The sequence below is a fragment of the Hemiscyllium ocellatum genome, chromosome 3 (genome assembly GCF_020745735.1).
Source record: "Hemiscyllium ocellatum isolate sHemOce1 chromosome 3, sHemOce1.pat.X.cur, whole genome shotgun sequence".
Classification (NCBI taxonomy): domain Eukaryota; kingdom Metazoa; phylum Chordata; class Chondrichthyes; order Orectolobiformes; family Hemiscylliidae; genus Hemiscyllium; species Hemiscyllium ocellatum.
In genome coordinates this window covers 10,508,677-10,527,765 of record NC_083403.1, presented here as the reverse complement: position 1 = coordinate 10,527,765, position 19,089 = coordinate 10,508,677, and the positions used below count along the sequence as shown (strand labels likewise).

Here is a 19,089-nt window from a genome sequence, read left to right as displayed (position 1 = left end):
CAACCCTCTTGAGATAAGTGACAACATTGCATTCGCTTTCTTAATCACGGACTCAACCTGAATGTTTACCTTTAGAGAATCCTTGACTAGCACTCCCAGATCTCTTTGTACTTTGGCTTTCCGAATTTTCTCACCTTTTAGAAAGAAGTCTATGGTTTTTTCCAAAGTGCAAGACCTCGCATTTGCTCACGTTGAATTCCATCACCCATTTCCTGGACCACTCTCCAAAACTGCCTAGATCCTTCTGCAGCCTCCCCACTTCCTCAGTACTACCTGCCTGTCCACCTAACTTCGTATCATTGGCAAACTTCGCTAGAATGCCCCAGTCCCTTCATTCAGATCATTAATATATAATGTGAACAGCTGCAGCCCCAACACTGAACCCTGCGGGACACCGCTTGTCACCGGCTGCCATTCCGAAAAAGAACCTTTTATCCCAAATCTCTGCCTTCTGTCAGACAGCCAATCCTCAATCCATACCAGTAGCTCACCCCGAATACCATGGGCCCTCGCCTTGCTCAGCAGCCTCCCGTGTGGCACCTTATCAAAGGCCTTTTGGAGGTCTAAATAGGGTTTCCCTGGTGTAACCTACTTGTCACCTCTTCAAAGAATTCCAACAGGTTTGTCAGACACGACCTCCCCTTACTAAATCCATGTTGACTTGTTCTAATCAGACTCTGCTCTTCCAAGAACTTAGAAACCTCATCCTTAATGATGGATTCTAGAATTTTACCAACAACCGAGGTTAGGCTAATTGCCCTATAATTTTCCATCTATTAGATTACTTACAGTGTGGAAACAGCCCTTTGGCCCAACAAGTCCACACCGACCCGCCGAAGCGCAACTCACTCATACCCTTACATTTATCCCTTACCTAACACTATGGGCAATTTAGCATGGCCAATTCACCTGATCTGCACATCTTTGGACTGTGGGAGGAAACCGGAGCACCTGGAGAAAATCCACGCAGACACCACACAGTCGGTCGTCTGAGCCGGGAATTGAACCTGGGTCTCTGGCGCTGTGAGGCAGCAGTGCTAACCACTGTGCCACCGTGCTGCCCTGACATGAGAATAAGTACGTTTGCAGATGACAATAAGATTGGCAGGGAAGAAGGTCTTAGGTTATGGGAACATATAAGAAGGATTGACAGATTAGTGGCAGATGCGATTCAACTTTGGACAAGGAAGCGCTGTGTGAATGGGCACTAGGAAGCTCAGGAACAGAGGGATTTGGGTGTGTTTGTCCACATATTCCTGAAGATGGCAGCACAGATGAATAGCTTAATTAAAGTGATATATGGAACATTTGTCTTTATAAACGATGCCTCAGATAATAAGAGCAGGCAGGTTATGTTGGAACTGTACAAAACTTCTGTTAGGCCACGGCTGAAGTATTTTGTACAGTTCAGCTTGTTACACGAGGGAAAATATGCTTGCACTGGAGGGGGTGCAGAAAGAATTCACAGAATGTTCTCTGTGATGGGACATTTTCAATATGAAGGAAGACTGAACAGGCTCTGGTTGTATTTTTTAGAGTAAAGAAGGTCGAGGAAGGAACTTTCTGTTTAGATGATTGCATAAAATTGCAAGAGGATATTAACAAATCTGAAAAGCTGTGGCTGATGGAGTTCAACGTATACAAATTCAGGTTATCCAGTTGGGCTGAGGGAAAAATGGATCAGGGTACTTTTCAGGATATGTAGGTGAATACAGTTAACATCCAAGGAAGCTTGGGTTCAGATCCTTAAAATGTCACAAATAGGTGCAGAAGACAATCAAGGCAGCTTTATAATCAGAGGTCTGGAGTACAGCAAAGCAAAGTTATGCTGCAGTTGTGCAGAGCCCTGGTTTTACCCAACTTGGAGCGCTGTGATTAGAATGGGCATCCCATCATAGGAAAGATATTTTAGTCTTGAAGGAAGTACATCAACGGTTTACAAGAATGATATCTGAAGCAGAGAACTTTAGTTATGAGGAGACATTAACCCTATTTTGACTCAAACTTAGAAGGTTAAGAGGTGATCTCATCAAAATCTTCAAAATATTAACAAGGAAAGACAGGATAGGTAAAGATAAAGTATTTCCATTGGTTAGAAATTCTAGAACTAGAGGACACAGTCTGCAAATTAAGGTTAGATTATTCAGGAGAGATGTTAGGAAACATATCTACACACACAAGGTGGTGGCTGTTTCAAACTCTTCCATAAATAGCAATTGATGCTAAATCTGTTGTTAGTTTTATGTCTGAAATTTTTTTTTGTTAAGCAATGATATTAACGGATATGCTCTGAAGGGAGGTAGATGGAGTTAGGCCACAGATGAGCCATGATCTGACTGAAAACTGAAACAGACTTGAGCTGAATGGCCTACTCTTGATCTTAGTTCCTAAGTTTGTAAAATTGAGGGACATGAACAGGTTCAGTAAAGACAGGATATAATTTAAGGGCAGGAGGTTTAGATTTATTTGAGGAAAGATGTTTTCACCCAAGCGGTGGGAATCTGGAAGGCACTTTTTTCCATAACGTGATTTCCCACCCAGAGTGCCTCATCTCATCGCACACATTAGTGTGATGGAGTTTCCCTTGTCCTCAGTTTTAATCTCACCAGCCTACACATTCAAACACCACTTTCTCTCGTTCCCCCTTCTGCATTTAATAGGGAATTAATTCCCCCCCCCCCCCACCCAACCACAGCATCTTCCCAAGTAACTGCAGAGAGTGTCCTTTCACACCTTCCCCACTCACCATCCCAAGGCCTAACAACTCTTTCCAGGTGAAGCAGCATTTTATTTGTACCTCCTCCAGTCTAACCTATTGCATTTGCAGTAATAGGGCCTGCTCGACATTGGCAACTCAAACTTGCACTGGGTAACTGCTTTTCAGAACACCTCTGGTCCATATGCAAGCTTAACCCTGACTTTCCTGCAGCCAGCCATTTTAACACGATATCCTGGTCGCACACCCGCTCATCTGCTCTCGGCAAGCTGAAGGAATAACATTTCATCTTCAGACTAGGCACTTTACAACCATCTGGACTTCATATTGAGTTCAACAACTTCAGATTGTAAACTCATTTCCATTCCTTCCCTTCTAGCTTTACTTGTTGCATTCTCTGTTACCGTGTCCCCTCTTTGAGCTATATGGAGAGGCTGAATAGGCTGGGGCTGTTATGCCTAGAGTGTTGGAGGCTGAGCGGTGACCATTTAGATGTTTATAAAGTCATGAGGGGCATGGATATGATAAATAGATTAGATTTATTCCCCAGAGTGGTGGAATCCAAAATTAGAGGACATTCGGTTTAGAGTGAGAGGGGAAAGATTTAAAAGGGAACTTAGGGGCAACCTTTTCGTGCAGTGGGTGGTGTGTATGCACTGAGCTGCCAGAGGAAGTAGTGGAGACTGGCACAATTACAATTTTTAAAAGGAATCCGGATGGTTATATGAAGAGGAAGTGTTTAGAAAGATATGGGCCAAATGACAGATGCGACTAGATTTGTTTAGCACATCTGGTTAGCATTTATAGATTGGACCAAAGGGTCTGTTTCTATGCTGTACAGCTCTGACTCTGACTCCCCTCCCCCATTCCAGTGGGACCACCTGTTATTTCCAGTTTTTAGTTAGACACACCATTTTCTGCCATTCTCACATTCTGATCACTCAATCTACACTATCAACACTCTTTCTCTCTCCAAGCACTCCACACCCCCAACTATTGCATAAGTACTGGCCCCTCCATACTTCATGTCAGCTCTGATGAAGAATCATCTTAGATTCGAAATATTAGTTTGCTCTCTCTCCACAGATTCTGTTATGATTTCCAGCATTTATTTTTCTCATTTGAAATCCACTGCCTGGAAGTGTGGTAGGGCAGAAAAACTCACATCTTTTAATACTTATTTGAATGAGCACTTGTAGAGTCAGAACATTCAAGGCTGTGCAGCAAGTTTATGAAGTGGAATTAATGTAGATAAGTCAGTACGCATACCATGGGCTAAAGGGATTCCTCTGTGCTTTATGACTATAACTTAGCTTCCAGACAACCATCAGGTTGACTTATGAAGGCTATTATAGATTTATAAATGAATTTGAGGTAATAAGTCAGGAAAAGCAGTTTTGGCTATTCATAATGCATCCCTAACAACATCATCTTTTAAATGACATCTTCACAATGCCAGTCCAGAGAAATTTAGTCTGGTGAGGAGACAGATGAAGTCCCTGATGGAAGTGAGTCAAAGGGGCTGGAGTTCGCCTATTGTGATAAAGCCAAGACTGGCTGGTCACAAAGTCTCTGCATTAATTTTTATAAAAGCAAAGTGATACCACAAGGGAACTTGTGTCCTATAGCAAGACTCGAACATTTTTATCAATCAAATTGCACGTGTCCTGTTTGTCAAAAAAAATTAACTTGCTGAAGTCGTAAGTGATTTGATCCTGTCAAGATATTTGAGACTTTGGGACAAAGAGTTGGTTTGTCTCAGAGCAGAGTGTTGGGATAAAGCCCTGAAGTGGTTACTTAAAGCTGAGTATGTTTGAGTTTGTGTTTGTTAGCTCCAGAAAGAATCCAATTACATATCCAGTCTATAAATTGAAGACACAAGTGGCTTAAAACTATTGAGGTGTTTGAGATAGAGATTCCGGTGTAATTACTTGGGAGTGGTGTTTTGAGGTATTACACAAGCTGTATTTTTGGCATTGAACAAGGAGTGTGTTTTTGTTATTATACAAAGGCTGTTCTTTTTCTATTCATAAATGGGTTAGAATCCTGCTGGTTTTTCATTATTTTTAGCTTTTTCTTCTATTAGTTTTCATTGGGAACTGTGAACTGATAGCTTAAAATAACCTTTAAGACATTTTGGAATGTGGGCAACAGCTTGTGTTTTTTAAGGAAAGCAAGGTTTGTTTGAGAGGTCAGGCCTGGAAGTTAGTTGGTTTGTGGTAAAGCATCTGTGGAGCATTTTGATCACTGGGAGAGCAATTCTTTAAACAGTTGACTATTACAGATGGGGTTGGTTGAGAATGGCATCATGGTCAGCATAGACATAGTGGGTTGAAGGGTCTGTTCCTTGTGCTGTACTGTCTACATTCTATTAGCGAGAACAGTACCTGGGAATTGGTTCCACCTCTAAATTCTAGCAGATGTTGAATAGTAGCTTGGACCTTGTGAGGATGTGGTTAGCCTGACTGGAAGAGGCCAGAGTCTTGCACTGTAATTTGGACTGGTTCTGAAAGGAGAAGTTTGACTGTTGATGCTACAGCATGATTTGTAAGCTCTCTGCTTAACTTCCCATTATCTGCTAATGGACGTTCAGAGAAACTAAGTTATCAGAATGACTAACTTTACTTTGAAGGAACAAGACTTCAGAAGATCAATTAACATATAATCATCTGCATTGTGAAAGCTACCTAACTAATCTAATCAGTTTCTTTTAAAAAAAATTATTTTACTTATTGCTAAACTGTGTTTGTCTTTTGGGTGGATATTGTCTTTTGAGTGGATTTGCTGAAAACAAAGATTATTGTGTTTCAACATAGACATTGGTTAGATCGCTGTGTATAATTTAAAGGTATTGTATTGTTAGTAAATTGCAACATTTTTGTTTATGCTGCAAATTGGTTTTGAGAATGAAATATTTGCAGTCAGGGAATAGTTCAGAAGAGTCTGTTTCAGAACCATTGGTGTCAGCTTTAAGGGCCTTTTGAAGGTTTTCAATTGATTGTGCTACAAATAGAGATGTGCTGATTTGATTCAGCTGTCTGCTTTTCTGTCACAACAAGGAGTGTTTTGGGATTATATTTTTACTGTGTATTTAAAAATCTTTGTCTTACAAATTGTTTTGATTTATTCGACTTTAACTTCATTTTTTTTGTTATCTGCAGCACTGCATGCTTATGTTTCAGCAAGAGACCACTTTGTTAAAAAGAAAACAAATCAATATTTGATCTATCAAGCCAAATTCTTGTTTGGGATTTGATTTGACCAGTAATAACATTCACAAGGATCATGAGTGTCAAGTAGCAAAGATTCAAGAAGCAGCACTTAGAGGGGGAAAAAAGTTAATATTAGCTAGTCAAATGAGTTTGTCAAGAGAAGCTTATGTCTGACAGATTTGCGTTCTTTGGTGAGGTGACACTTGTATATTTGAATATTTGGACTTACAGAAAGCATTTGATGTGTGGCATATGGCAGGTTGGTTTGCAAATTAGAAATGTTTGGAATTAATGGGTCCTTGGCAGCATGGTTTAGAGATTGGCTGGAAGATAGGAAACAGACTGTTGGTATAGACAAGCATTTCTCAGTTTGGAAACAAATCAAAAGTGGTGTTTCATAGGGATCAGTGTTGGGACCCTTGCTTTTCTGATTTATATAAATGATTTGGAGATAGGTATTGAGGGCAAAATCTTGAACTTTGCAAATGATATTAAGCTAGGGAGAATAGTGAATGTGAGGACCTTTCACACAGGCATTGCCAAGTTCGCCAAATGGACAGACATGTGGCAGATGGATCTCAGTACAGAGAAATAAAAGTGAATGCATTTTGGTAGAAGAAACATGGAGAGACCATATAGGCTCAATGATGCAAATATGAGGGGAGTAGAGGAAGAGTTACCTCAGGGTTCAAACATATGATTCTCTGAAAGTGCACAGGATGTTGAAACAGTTATTGAGTAGGTTTATATGATCATTGGGTTTGTAAGTAGGGGCAGAGTATAAAAGCAGGGATGTGATGCTACACCTCAACAATCATTGGTCAGATCACATTTGGAGTGTTGTCATCTAGCCACCTTATGCTGCAGCTGTATATGGAGCTGGTGAGGCCATATCCTGGAGTACTGTATACAATTTTAGTCTCCTTGAGAAAAAATGTACTGGTACTGCAGAGGAAGTTTACTAGATTGATTTTGGAGTTGAGAGGGTTTGCTTATAAGGAGAGATTGAGGAGACTGGGGCTATACTTATTGGAATTTAGAAGAATGAGAGGGGATCTTATAAAAACATATAAAATTATGAAGGGAATAGATAAGATAGGAGGGTTGATTCCACTAGCGGATGAAACTAGAACTAGGAGACATAGCCTCAGTATAAGGGGGAGCAGATTTAGGACTGAGTTGAAGAGGATCATCTTCACCCAAAGGGTTGTGAATGTGTGGAATTCCCTGCACAGTGAAGCAGTTGAGGCTATCTTGTTGAATGTTTTTAAGGCAAAGATAGATAGATTTTTGAAGAGTAAAGGAATTAAGGGTTATGGTGAGCGTGAGAGTGGAGCTGAGTCCATGAAAAGATCAGCCATATTGAACAGCAGAGCAGGCTTGAGTGGCGCAGATGGCTGCCTGTGCTCCTATTCCTTAAGTTCTTATTTGAGGAAGGATGTTAAATCCTTAGAGCATTCAAAGGAGATATACTAAAATGATACCAGGAATAAGGGATTTTAGATTCAAGGAAAAGTTAGAGAAATTGGGCTTCTTTTTGGAGCAGAGAAAGTTAAGAGGTGACCTTATTGAGATGATCAAAACCGTGAACAATTTTGACAGAGTAAAGAGGGATCTCCTGTTTACCAGTTGGTCTATCAGTAACTAGGGGTCACAGTTTCAAGCCTGTTAGCAAGAAGGTGTGGAGTGAGGTGAGAACCGTCTTTATTTATGTAAAGATTTGGATGCGCTGCCTGGGAGAATGGTGGAGGCAGATTCCATAACATGTTTCAAGAGAGCTGGATGTATATTTGAGTTAGGCCTGGAGAATGGAACTAGGTTGCCAGCTCTTTCAAGAGTTGGTATTAACATGATGAGTTGAATGTCTTCTCCATCTGTACTATAAAATCTATAATTATATCATGTGAAATATGGGAATCAACAAGGAGTATAGAGGAATAATTAATCTGGAGAAGGCATCAATTTTGGGAACAAACAGATACCAGAATAGTATCAGATCGGCTAAACCTAAGCTGATATTTTTATGATGAATTCTGCAGTTTTTCCTTGATTCTCATTAACTCCAGTTTTGCTGGGGCTGCTTGATGGCACACTCAGTCAAGTAGGTCACTTATCCTGTTCAGTATTAACATTAGGCGGAATGTGTTCCAATAGTAATTGGCTGTTCTGGGCCAGTGAACTCTACTTACATTTGGCTGAAGATGATTTGGTAAAGCAGTAGTTTGTTCTGCAGTAGTCTATGGTAGTTATTTCTTTGGGGAAGCTGCTATGGCTGCTCTTAATATCTTTTTTTCAAGGTGATGTCTACTGGTTAATTTGACCAAAATGATGTTTTAATTATTAACTTTGTGGTTAATTTGCTAAGCTTATGTTTATGATAACTACTAAAGCTCAACTCTTATTGGGTATTGTGTCCTTATACACACTATCTTTTTTTTAAACGATAGTTCTACTCTACACAGTTAGAATAAGCAAGCATATGCAATCCTGGAGAATAAGATTTTAAAAAATTGATTAGCTATGTCAGCATTTTGAGACCCACTATGTTTCGTATATTCTAGTTATGCTGAGCTACTTGGTATGAATGAGCAAACAATGAAGATTTGAATTGGCTGCCACCCCCTTAGGCTTTGAAAAGTTATTTAGGCATATGTTATCCGGAGACATTTGCTGCAAAGTACATTTGAGAAGTGCTTGGCCCAAGACATTATGTTCATAAGATGGTAAATGAAAATTGATGAGATGGTTAATGTTACATATCAATGGAAGCATACCCATATGTGTAGGTTGATGGATGGAGAGAAGCAGGCAAATAACATGAATGTATCAGTTATAAGCAAAAGTCAAGCTGATTGTAACCTCAATATTATGTTCCCAGTTACTCTGATAACCTTCCTATCCTTTATTTAGAAAGAATATTTCCACCTTTATCTTCAGGATACTCAAATTCATTGCTTTCCCTTTTAAGAACCTCTTTGAGAAAATATTTCTTCTAATTTGTTTCAAATGGGTGATGTTATTTTGAAACAGCAATCCCTAACTCAGTCACAAAAGAAACCATCATCCTTTCCACGTCCACCCTGATAAGCGTTCTCAGGATTATTATATGTTTCAATCAAATTGCTCTTCTAAACTCTTGTGGATACAATCCTAGCTTATCCAATCTTTCTTATATGACAAGCCACCAATTCAAGGTGTTTCTGAAGAAACTCAGCAGATCTGGCAGAATCTGTGGGAAGAAAGCAAAGTTTGATCATTGGCTTCAAAATGTTAACTTTGCTTTCTTCCCACAGATTCTGCCAGACCTGCTGAGTTTCTCCATCAATTTCTGTTCTTGTATCACATCTCCAGCATCTGCAGTTCTTTGTTTGATTTCATTCCTGGTATTAGTTGAGTAAGCCTTACCTGAGTTGCTTCCAACAATCTACGTTCTAGACTCGCTTTCTTTAGGAGAAAGTGAGGACTGCAGATGCTGGAGATCAGAGCTGAAAAATGTGTTGCTGGAAAAGCGCAGCAGGTCAGGCAGCATCCAAGGAGCAGGAGAATCGACGTTTCGGGCATAAGCCCTTCTTCAGCCCTTCTCGCTTTCTTTAGGACTGGTTATCACTTTATTGACACTTTTTTTTCCCTTCTATATATCTGTAAAGACTCTTACTATCTGTGTTATTAATATTTCAAGTGAGCTTTCTCTTGTACTGTAAATTTTCCCTCCTTGTTTTCAATGAGCGTCCAGAGGCAGTATGTTCTTGTTGTTGTGACTGGGAAGGCTGGCAGATGTAGCGAATGCTGGATGACCAGAGAAGTTGAGACTCTGGTCAAGAAAAAGGAGGAGGCATGTCACAGGTATAGACAGTTGGGATTGAGTGAATCCCTTGAGTATAAGGGCAGTAGGAGTATACTCGATGGGAATTGGGAGGGTGAAAAGAAACATGAGATAGCTTTGGCAAGTAGGGTTCAGAAGAATCCATAGAGATTCTACAAAGATATTAAAGGTAAAAGAGTAACTAAGCGAGAGATTAGGGCCTCTTAAAGATCAACAGATGTATGGAACTGCAGGAGATGGGCTAGATACCAAACAAGTATTTTGCGTCAGTGTTCACTGTGGAGAAGGGCATGGAAGCTAGAGTACTTGGAGAAATAAACAGTGATATCTTGAGGAGGTGGTACTGGGTGTTTTAAAATGCATAAAAGTGAATAAATTCCCAGGATCTCATCAGGTGTATTTCAGAACTTTGTGGGAAGTTACGGAAGTGATTGTTGGGCCCCCTTGCTGAGATATTTCTATCATTGATAGTCACGGGTGAGATGCTGGAAGACTAAAGGGTGGCTACTGTGGTGCCATTATGTATGAAAGAGCAAGTATGGAAAAGCCAGTGAGCTTGACATCACTGATGGGTAAGTTGTTGGAGGGGATTCTGAGACAGGATTTACATATATTTGGAAATGCAAGGAGTGATGAGGGGTACTCAGCATGGCTTTGTGTGTGGAAAATCATGTCTTACCAAATTGAGTTTTGTTTGAAGATGTGACAAAAGGCAGAGCAGTGGACGTTGTCCAAATGGACTTCAAGGTGTTTGACAAGGTTCGTCATTGTAGATTGTTTTGCAGCATTAGATTGTGTTGAATACAGGGAGAGCTAGCCATTTGGATACAAAATTGGCTTGAAGGTATAATGCTGAGATGGAGCATTGCTTTCAGACTGGAGGCCTGTGACTAGCAATGTGCTGCAAGGATCAGTGCTGGGTCCACTGCTTTTTGTCATTTACATAAATGATTTGAATGTGAATACAGGAGATATGATGAGTAAGTTTACAGATGACACCAAAATTGGTGGCGGTGCATTTTGGCAAAGCAAATCAGCCCACTGCATGCACTTAATGGTAAGGTCCTGGGGAGTGTTGTGAAACAAAAAGACCTTTTGGGTACAGGTTCACAGTTCCTTGAAAGTTGGGTTTCAGGTAGACAGGCTAGTAAAGAAGGCATTTGGTACACTTGCCTTTATTAGTCAGTGCATTGAATGTAGGAGTAGGGATTTTATATTGTGGCTGTATAGGACATTGGGTTAGTCATTTTTAGAATACTACTTTCAATTCTGGTCTCCCTTTTATCGGAAAGCTGTTGTTAAATGTGAAGGGGGTTCAACAGAGAGTTACAAGGATGTTGCTCGGATTGGAAGGTTTGAGCTGTAGGGAGATGCTGAATAGATTGGGGCTGTTTTCCCTGGAGCATTGGAGGCTGAGGTTTGTAAAATCATGAGGGATAGCCAAGGTTTTTTCCTCAGGATAAGGGAGTCTGAAACTAGAGGTCATAGGTTTAAAATGAGAGGGGAGAGATTTAAAAGGGAACTAAAGGGCAACTTTTTTGCAGAGAGTGTTGCCTGTATGGAATGAGCTGCCAGAGGAAGTGGTGGAGGCTGATGCAATTGACATTTGGATGGGTGTATGAATAGGAAGGTCTTAGAGGGATATGGGCCAAATGCTGGCAAATGAGACTAGATTAAATTAGGATATCTGGTTGGCGTGGATGATTTGGATTGAAGTGTCTGTTTCCGTGCTGCACGACTTTGACTCTAAATGCCTGCACTGGGCCTCTGTTTTCCTGAGCCTTATCTTAGTTTGTCAGTTTAGCTTAGCTCGCTCTGCTTTCTGCCACATTCAGTGTGCCGTGAAGGATGAAAATTAAGGGATAAGCTGTGTTCAGGTCTTTTTCCTTTCCATGTTTTTGCCAAGTTATTACGTGATGCTGTTTCTCTTATTCCCACTGAGATGTTATTAACATTTGCAAGGCATGCTTGGAGCATGGATTATGTTTTGGATATTAATTTGGCAAGTAAGTGGTATATCAGGCTTAGCAGCAGATGAATCTGTTCTAAAATAGTGTTGTCTTTTTCAGTTGCCTAAACTCTTGGTATGTGTTTCATATCAGTATAGTCTCCAGGCGTCTCATCCAAGTGTTAGTTTTTAGGACACCACATTAGCCAACCTCTAGTGTTTCGGCACCTCACCTGTGACTATCAATGATACAAATATCTCAGCAAGAGGCCCAACAATCACTTCCCTAGCTTCCCACAGAGTTCTAAGGTACACCTGATCAGGTCCTGGGGATTTATCCACCTTTAACCGTTTCAAGACATCCAGCACTTCCTCTTCTGTAATCTGGACATTTTTCAAGATGTCACCGTCTATTTCCCTACATTCTGTATCTTCCATGTCTTTTTCCACAGTAAATACTGATGCAAAGTACTCGTTTAGTATCTCCCTATCTCCTGCGGCTCCATACAAAGGCCGCCTTGCTGATCTTTGAGGGGCCCTATTCTGTCCCTAGTTACTCTTTTGTCCTTAATGTATTTATAAAAATCCCTACTTGTTGGGCCGAAGGGCCTGTTTCCACACTGTAAGTAATCTAATCTAATCTAAAAAAACAGGAGCAGACTATTCAGCATGTCGACCCTTTTCAGCCATTTAATGAGATTGTGGCTGATCTGTGGCCCAACAACTTTGGCCCATACTTATTAATATAATTTCTTAACAAAAGATATCTATTTTAGATGTCAAACTAACAATTGATCTGCCATCAACTGCCATATGTGGAAGAGGGTAAAAACAAGGACTGCAGATGCTGGAGATTAGAGTGGTGCTGGAAAAGCACAGCAGGTCAGGCAGCATCCGAGGAGCAGGAAAGTTGAAGTTTCGGGCAAAAGTCCTTCATCAGAATGCCTGAAACATCGACTTTCCTGCTCCTCAGATGTGCCTGACCTGCTATGCACTTCCAGTGCCACCCTAATCTCCAGCATCTGCAGTCTTCACTTTCGTCTAGAGAAACAGACCTAATTTGTATAAGCTCTCCTTAATCTTAACCCCTAAGTTCCATGTATTGTTTTTGTAGATCTATGATGTACTCCCTCCAAAGCAAATATATCCTTCCTAAGGTGTAATTTTTTTTAGATTAGACTAGACTAGACTTACAGTGTGGAAACAGGCCCTTCGGCCCAACAAGTCCACACCGACCCGCCGAAGCGCAACCCACCCATACCCCTACACTTACCCCCTACCTAACACTACGGGCAATTTACCTGACCCGCACATCTTTGTGACTGTGGGAGGAAACCGGAGCACCCGGAGGAAACCCACGCAGACACGGGGAGAACGTGCAAACTCCACAAAGTCAGTCGCCTGAGTCGGGAATTGAACCCGGGTCTACAGGCGCTGTGAGGCAGCAGTGCTAACCACTGTGCCACCGTGCCGCCCAAACCACTGTGCCACCGTGCCGCCCAACCACTGTGCCACCGTGCCGCCCAAAATGACCAGATCTGCTCTCAGTGCTCCAGGTGGAGTTAAACCAAGATTTTGTATAAATGCAACATAACTTCTGCATCCTTGTACTCCAGTTCTTTAGATGTAAAGGTGTAAAATTCCTTAGGTGTATTTCATTAGCCAGTTTGATTGTTTTCTACACCTTTTCAAGATATTTTACAGATCTAAGCACCTGAAACCCCAAGTGTCTTCGGATATCCACTGTACTTAAATTCTCATCTAAATCTTGAATCCTTTCCCTACCGACAAGGATCAGTACTGGTACCATTACTGTTTGTTATATAACTGTACATACTTGAGTGATCGTCAAATTTATTTTGACTACTTTTTAAGGTTAAATTTATGGGGTCGACTATTACATGGATACTACTTTCCAGGGTCTGAAATTCATGCCTGTCATCAGCCGAAGCCCAGTTGATTTCTGAACGAATTTAAAAAAACAATTAGGGTAATTCTGACAACCCAGAGTGGAGCACAACAGCCATCAGACTGGAAACCCCGGAGCAGAATAATCAGCAATCTGGAAAGCCGGAGCGGAGTACAGTGGCTGGCACATTGATTCATAAATGTTGATCTGCTATCTGTGAAGAACGCGGGTCAGCTTTTACATGAAGTATATGGAAAATTCCAGTTTTTTTGGCCAAAAGTGGGAGGTTGAATTTTACATGAGATCATCTATTATTTGAGAACATATGGTACAGAAATGATATAGATGAAAATTGGTGGTGGGTTGGATGGGGTGGGGGTGGGTTGGATGTTAAGCAAATTTGCAGATGACATCAAGATTGGTAGAATGGTTAATAGCAAAGGTGATCGTCAGTTACTAAAATATGTAGATGGGTTGGCCAGATGGACAGATCAATGGCGGATGATATTTAACTTCATAAGTGTGAAGTGATGCATTGTGGAAGTAGGAACAAGATGAGGGAGTGTTTAGTGAATGGCACGATACTGGCTAACTCAGAGGAACAGAGGGATCATGGAGTAATTATTCACACATCCCTGAAGTTAGCAGAACACATGAATAGGATAGTTAAGAAGGCAAATGGGATACTTGCTGTCATCTGTCATGGCATGGACTATATGATCAAGGAGATAATATTGGTGTTGTACAGACATTGGTCAGGCCACAGCTGATGCAGTTCTGGTTATGGATATGATAGCACTGGAGGGTTTACAGAGGAGGTTCGCCAGAATGTTGCCTGGGATGGAAAAATTGAGCTATACGGAGAGACTAGATAGACTTGGATTGTTTTCTTTAGCCATGATGGAGGTGCCAGTGTTGGACTGGGGTGGACAAAGTTAAAAATGACACAACACCAGATTGTCATCCAACAGGTTTATTCAGAAGTACAAGCTTTTGGAGCACTGCTGGACTATAACCTGGTGTTGTGTGATTTTTAACACTGTTTTCTTCAGAGCAGAGAAGACTGAGGGGGTGGGGGTCATAATTGAGGGCTGTGGACAGAGTGAAGCAGCTGTTCTCCTTTCTTGAGAGGTCAATCAGGAGAGGGCATAGTTTTAGGGTAAGGGGCACAAGTTTCAGAGGGGATTTCATTTAGTGGGTGGTGGGAATCTGGACTGCACTGACAGGAAGGTAGTAGAGGCAGGAAACCTTACAAAAAATTTGGACGAGCGTTTGAAATGCCATCCAAAGATATGGGACAAGGGCAGGAATTTGGGATTAGTGCACTTTTAGTTATGTCAGTGTAGATTCAATGTGTGGAAGAGCCTTTTCTGTGCTGTACGAATCTCTGTCTTTGCTAACCTTGTGTTAAAGTGATGCTTGAAATTCTCAAGTCTTTCAAATCTGCAAAACTAACATTGATTCTGCTCTGCTGTTTTTGTGAACTGGAAGTCAGATTTTGCTTGTAGTCAAATCTGTTAACCCCATCTATAATTCTAGTAAATCATTGCAAGGCTCTATTCAAAAGTAGTATTTATTTGCCAAGTTATTTCCAAAACTAAACACATGAATGAAGTCCTATTAACTGTATAATTGCATTTATGTTTGTATTCTGAACATCCAGTTCTTAAAATTCTGCTTTCCATTTATCATTTGAGTTCGTTGAAATGAAACTGATGAGATTTAATGACAATTCATGATAGCTTCATGCATGACACTATTAGAGACTAGCTTTCAGTTTGATTAATAAAATTCAAATTCCACTTCTCAGAAAATTAGTCTGATTCTCTGAATTGCTTGTGTAGGGGCATTAGCACTGCACCTCCACATTCCCTTTGCTCTCTCTTATCTTACCCTCGACCTTGAGCAAACCTAATGATATGCTTACCTGGATTCTAAAATCTCTTTGTTGATTTATGTCCTTTTATGTGTACTCTTACTTAGACATTTCCTACCTTTTAATTCTTGCAATTAGTTAGGTTTTCATTTAAGGTAATATATCCACATACTAATTCAGAAGAGGATTTTTTCTGTGTTCAATATAAATGAAACTGTAGCAAACAATAAAGTTATTTTGTTATATGTAGTGTAATCTGACTTTTATCTATCACTGTCTTTTCTAGATGCCAGCTTTCCGCAACCTGTAATCCGACCTAAGGAACAGATTGTCAATAAAAAGGAAGATGCCATTTTTCACTGTCAGTTTACAGCCACACCTCCCCCAGTACAGGAATGGTTATTTGATGATACAATTATCCATAATTCCTCACGGTAAAGTTCTTTACTCTGAGTGCTTGATATCAATGAGCAATAATTAAAATAATTAGACTAAAATTATTAGGACATTGATTATTGATAGTTTTTGGTGCTAAGTGTATATCCCAGTGGGGAACAGTATCAATGAGCATAATGTGTTTGTCTTTTTCTGTCACTTGTATCCTTTCTCCCTGTCCTTAAAAAGGACAACGTAATGATTTTAATTTGCCTTCCTAATCATTTGCTGTATCTGCAGAATAACTTATTGTGGTTCAGTTGCCAGGATACCCAGATCCTTTTGTGTCTCGGTGGTCTGTTATCTGTCTCTGTTTAAATGATGTACTGCTTTTCTATTCCTGTCAAAGTGGACAGGTTCTAGTTTTCCCATATTTGCTCATCTGGATAAATTTTGCTTACACTCACAACCTGTTTATACACATCCCCCTGCGGACCACTTATGTCCTCTTGATAATTTACGCTCTAAATTATCTTTGTATTGTCAGTAAGTTTAGCAACTGTACATTTGATCCCTTCAGCCAGGACAATGATATACTGTAACAAAGGTGCGTTATATTTAATATTCCTTGGAGGATGTAACTTTTTCAAGTATAGTGGCAAAAGGATTTTATTTCAAGTTTTGTGGACAATTCAGGAGTAATTTCTTTAAGAGAGGTCATTTTCTGTGAACACCTTGCCAGGAGCAGGCATGATTTTAAGAGAGTGATATGAATGGCAATATTTTAGTAAATGGTATTAGTGGATGGGTGTTTACCCGTGCCCTTGTATCAAGCGCACCAAGGATATGACCGCATGCCTGGTGTACTAACTATAGGAGTTGTCCATAGTTTCTCTGCAGACAAAGTTGACCAGAGAATAACTTGATGGAGACCAAAGTTGTAGCTTCTCCGATCTTGGAAATGCCAAGACTGGAGAATGCAGTGGGAGAGAACAGTTACACAAAATGGTTACAGGACGTTTTCCTTCATGTGCAGTAACAAAAACAACGGCAAAGAAAATTTTGTCATCCAATGGTGAATTAGCACCATTGGCTACTATTTGGTTATCTGAAATGTTTGGAATTTTGATAATTCAAAGGATGTGTTAAATCTGTCTTTGCTTGAGGTTCTGCAAGTAGATCAGCAGTAAAATAAAGTAGCCCAATTTAACCAAAGTTCCTTTGAGAGCATCTTCCAAACTCGTAATTGCTGCCATTTGGAAGAACGAGGGTAGGAGAAACATGAGAATGCCATCACCTAGAAGTGCTGCCAGCGATGCCCATATTCAGTCAATGAATAAAAGAAAATCAATTCAAACTGAAGTTGAAGCCAATGGAAACCAGAATAGTTTTGATATTAAAAATCAGTTTTTGTTGAAGACTTGAAAATGGTTGTTCACCAGATGGGTACTATTCTCATATTGTCAAGTAATATGAAGAAAAGCCCATAAAGTTCCAATGGCAGGATATGTTTGAATCTGGAAGAGCTAAACACATTCCAAGTCACCGTTTTAACTGGCCAGGTCTTCACAAGGATATGGTGCATTTTCATGAACAAAACTTGCCATATATACGCATCAAAGCCACAACTTGAATTCAACATGCCACTTTTTGAGGAACTATTGAGTATGGTATTAGTCAGTGTTCCCACTTTCTGTGCCTGACAGTGATGTCCAGAATCAGAAGTCAGTGCTGCAAATGGCATTGACATCCTGCATGCAGACCTTTTGTGCACAGCCATGCAGCTTTGGGGGAGTGTTGGTGGTTTATGCCACATGGCAGAATGAGGGCAGAGTAGGACACTCCAACCGGAGCTGTTCTGCTTTGTCTGTTCTCTTTGTTCCTTTTCTACTTCTCTCTCTCTCTTAGCCGTCCTGGAGTAGTGCATGGGGAATACAGAGTCCTGGCGGTGTGCGACTTACCTTGTTGCTGCTGAGTGTCAGCAAGGAGCAGATTGGAGGCTGCAGTGATGCAGGGAATCCTGAGTCGCGGAGGGACTTGCGGGGAATCCTGAGTCGCGGAGGGACTTGCGGGGAATCCTGAGTCGCGGAGGGACTTGCGGGGAATCCTGAGTCGCGGAGGGACTTGCGGGGAAACCAGAGTCCCGGAGTGATGCAAAGTGAAGCTGATCCCAGTTCAGTGCGACTTAGCTTGTTGCTGCTGAGTGCTGGTGAGGAGCAGACTGGAACATTGTGGGACAGTTGTTAGACTTGGGCCTGGCACCCAGTGCTGAGCTGCTGCTGTTTGGAATTCTTACCAGACTGTAATGTAAATCCTTTTCACAATGTTATAATTGCCTCATTTCTAGCTTATTCTTACACACGGTAAGTAGTGCTACTGCTGTCTTTTTAATCCCCTTTTGTATAACATTTTTTTTAAACTCTGAGAATTGTACCAAGGTACTTGATGTACAAGGTACTAAGATGGTAGTACTAAAGGCAGCCAATGTAAAAATGTTTCACTGTACTTTTATACTGGAGTACAAGTGGCAATAAATGATGTTCTCATATGGGTTTTTTAGTGAAAACAAAAATGCTACTCCAATACATCCTCACTATGACATAGCATTCATTGATTGTAATCTTCCAAGACTCTTGTTATGGACCAGGCCAGACCCCTTCAAAACATTAAGAAGATAGCCCACAACCAAAAGTTTCTAGTTGTTTTAAGCAGATGTAAGTGAGTATACCAGAAGCGACGCAGCTGGTCAAACCCCTCCGTTTTAAACAAAACAAAATTTCTTTACACACTAACAAAAGAAAATCGAATTTAGAATAACAGAAGTATTTGAAAACCCAACCAGCATAGAAACACAACTTAACAAAGAGCTGTTCCAATTTCCTGCAACATCCCATATACATACCTCTTGGCAAAAAGGTATATTTAAACGCAGGTTCTCAGAGGAGGGAGGTGTCAGCGAGAGAGGGGATCAGCAAGGAGTGTTTTGTTGGGTCCCCAGCTAAAACTAACCCAAAATGAGAAAAAAACCCTGAACTGGGAATCTGGCCACTCCCCTTTCATTGTACAAGTGTTTTCAAAAAACAACTGAAAAGCCTTTCCTGATTGTTGGCTTAGGCAGCATCTTTTAATCATTATTAAAGTAGCCAGTTCTGATATTTCAGCACCTCTGCCTTTACAACCCCTGTTGGGTGGGTGGGTGGGGGGGAAAGAAACCAAAGACAGAATAACCT

At 40.7% G+C, this 19,089-nt stretch overlaps 1 protein-coding gene across 3 annotated transcripts in view; it reads left to right on the top strand.

The window, feature by feature from the left end:
• LOC132830470 (inactive tyrosine-protein kinase 7-like) overlaps positions 1-19,089 on the top strand; it is a 261,952-nt gene that overhangs the window by 126,731 nt on the left and 116,132 nt on the right. For all 3 annotated transcript variants that reach the window (XM_060848217.1, XM_060848226.1, XM_060848235.1), the window contains one exon: positions 15,771-15,918. In XM_060848217.1, coding sequence (XP_060704200.1) covers positions 15,771-15,918 — 148 coding nt within the window. The remainder of the gene's footprint in view (positions 1-15,770; positions 15,919-19,089) is intronic.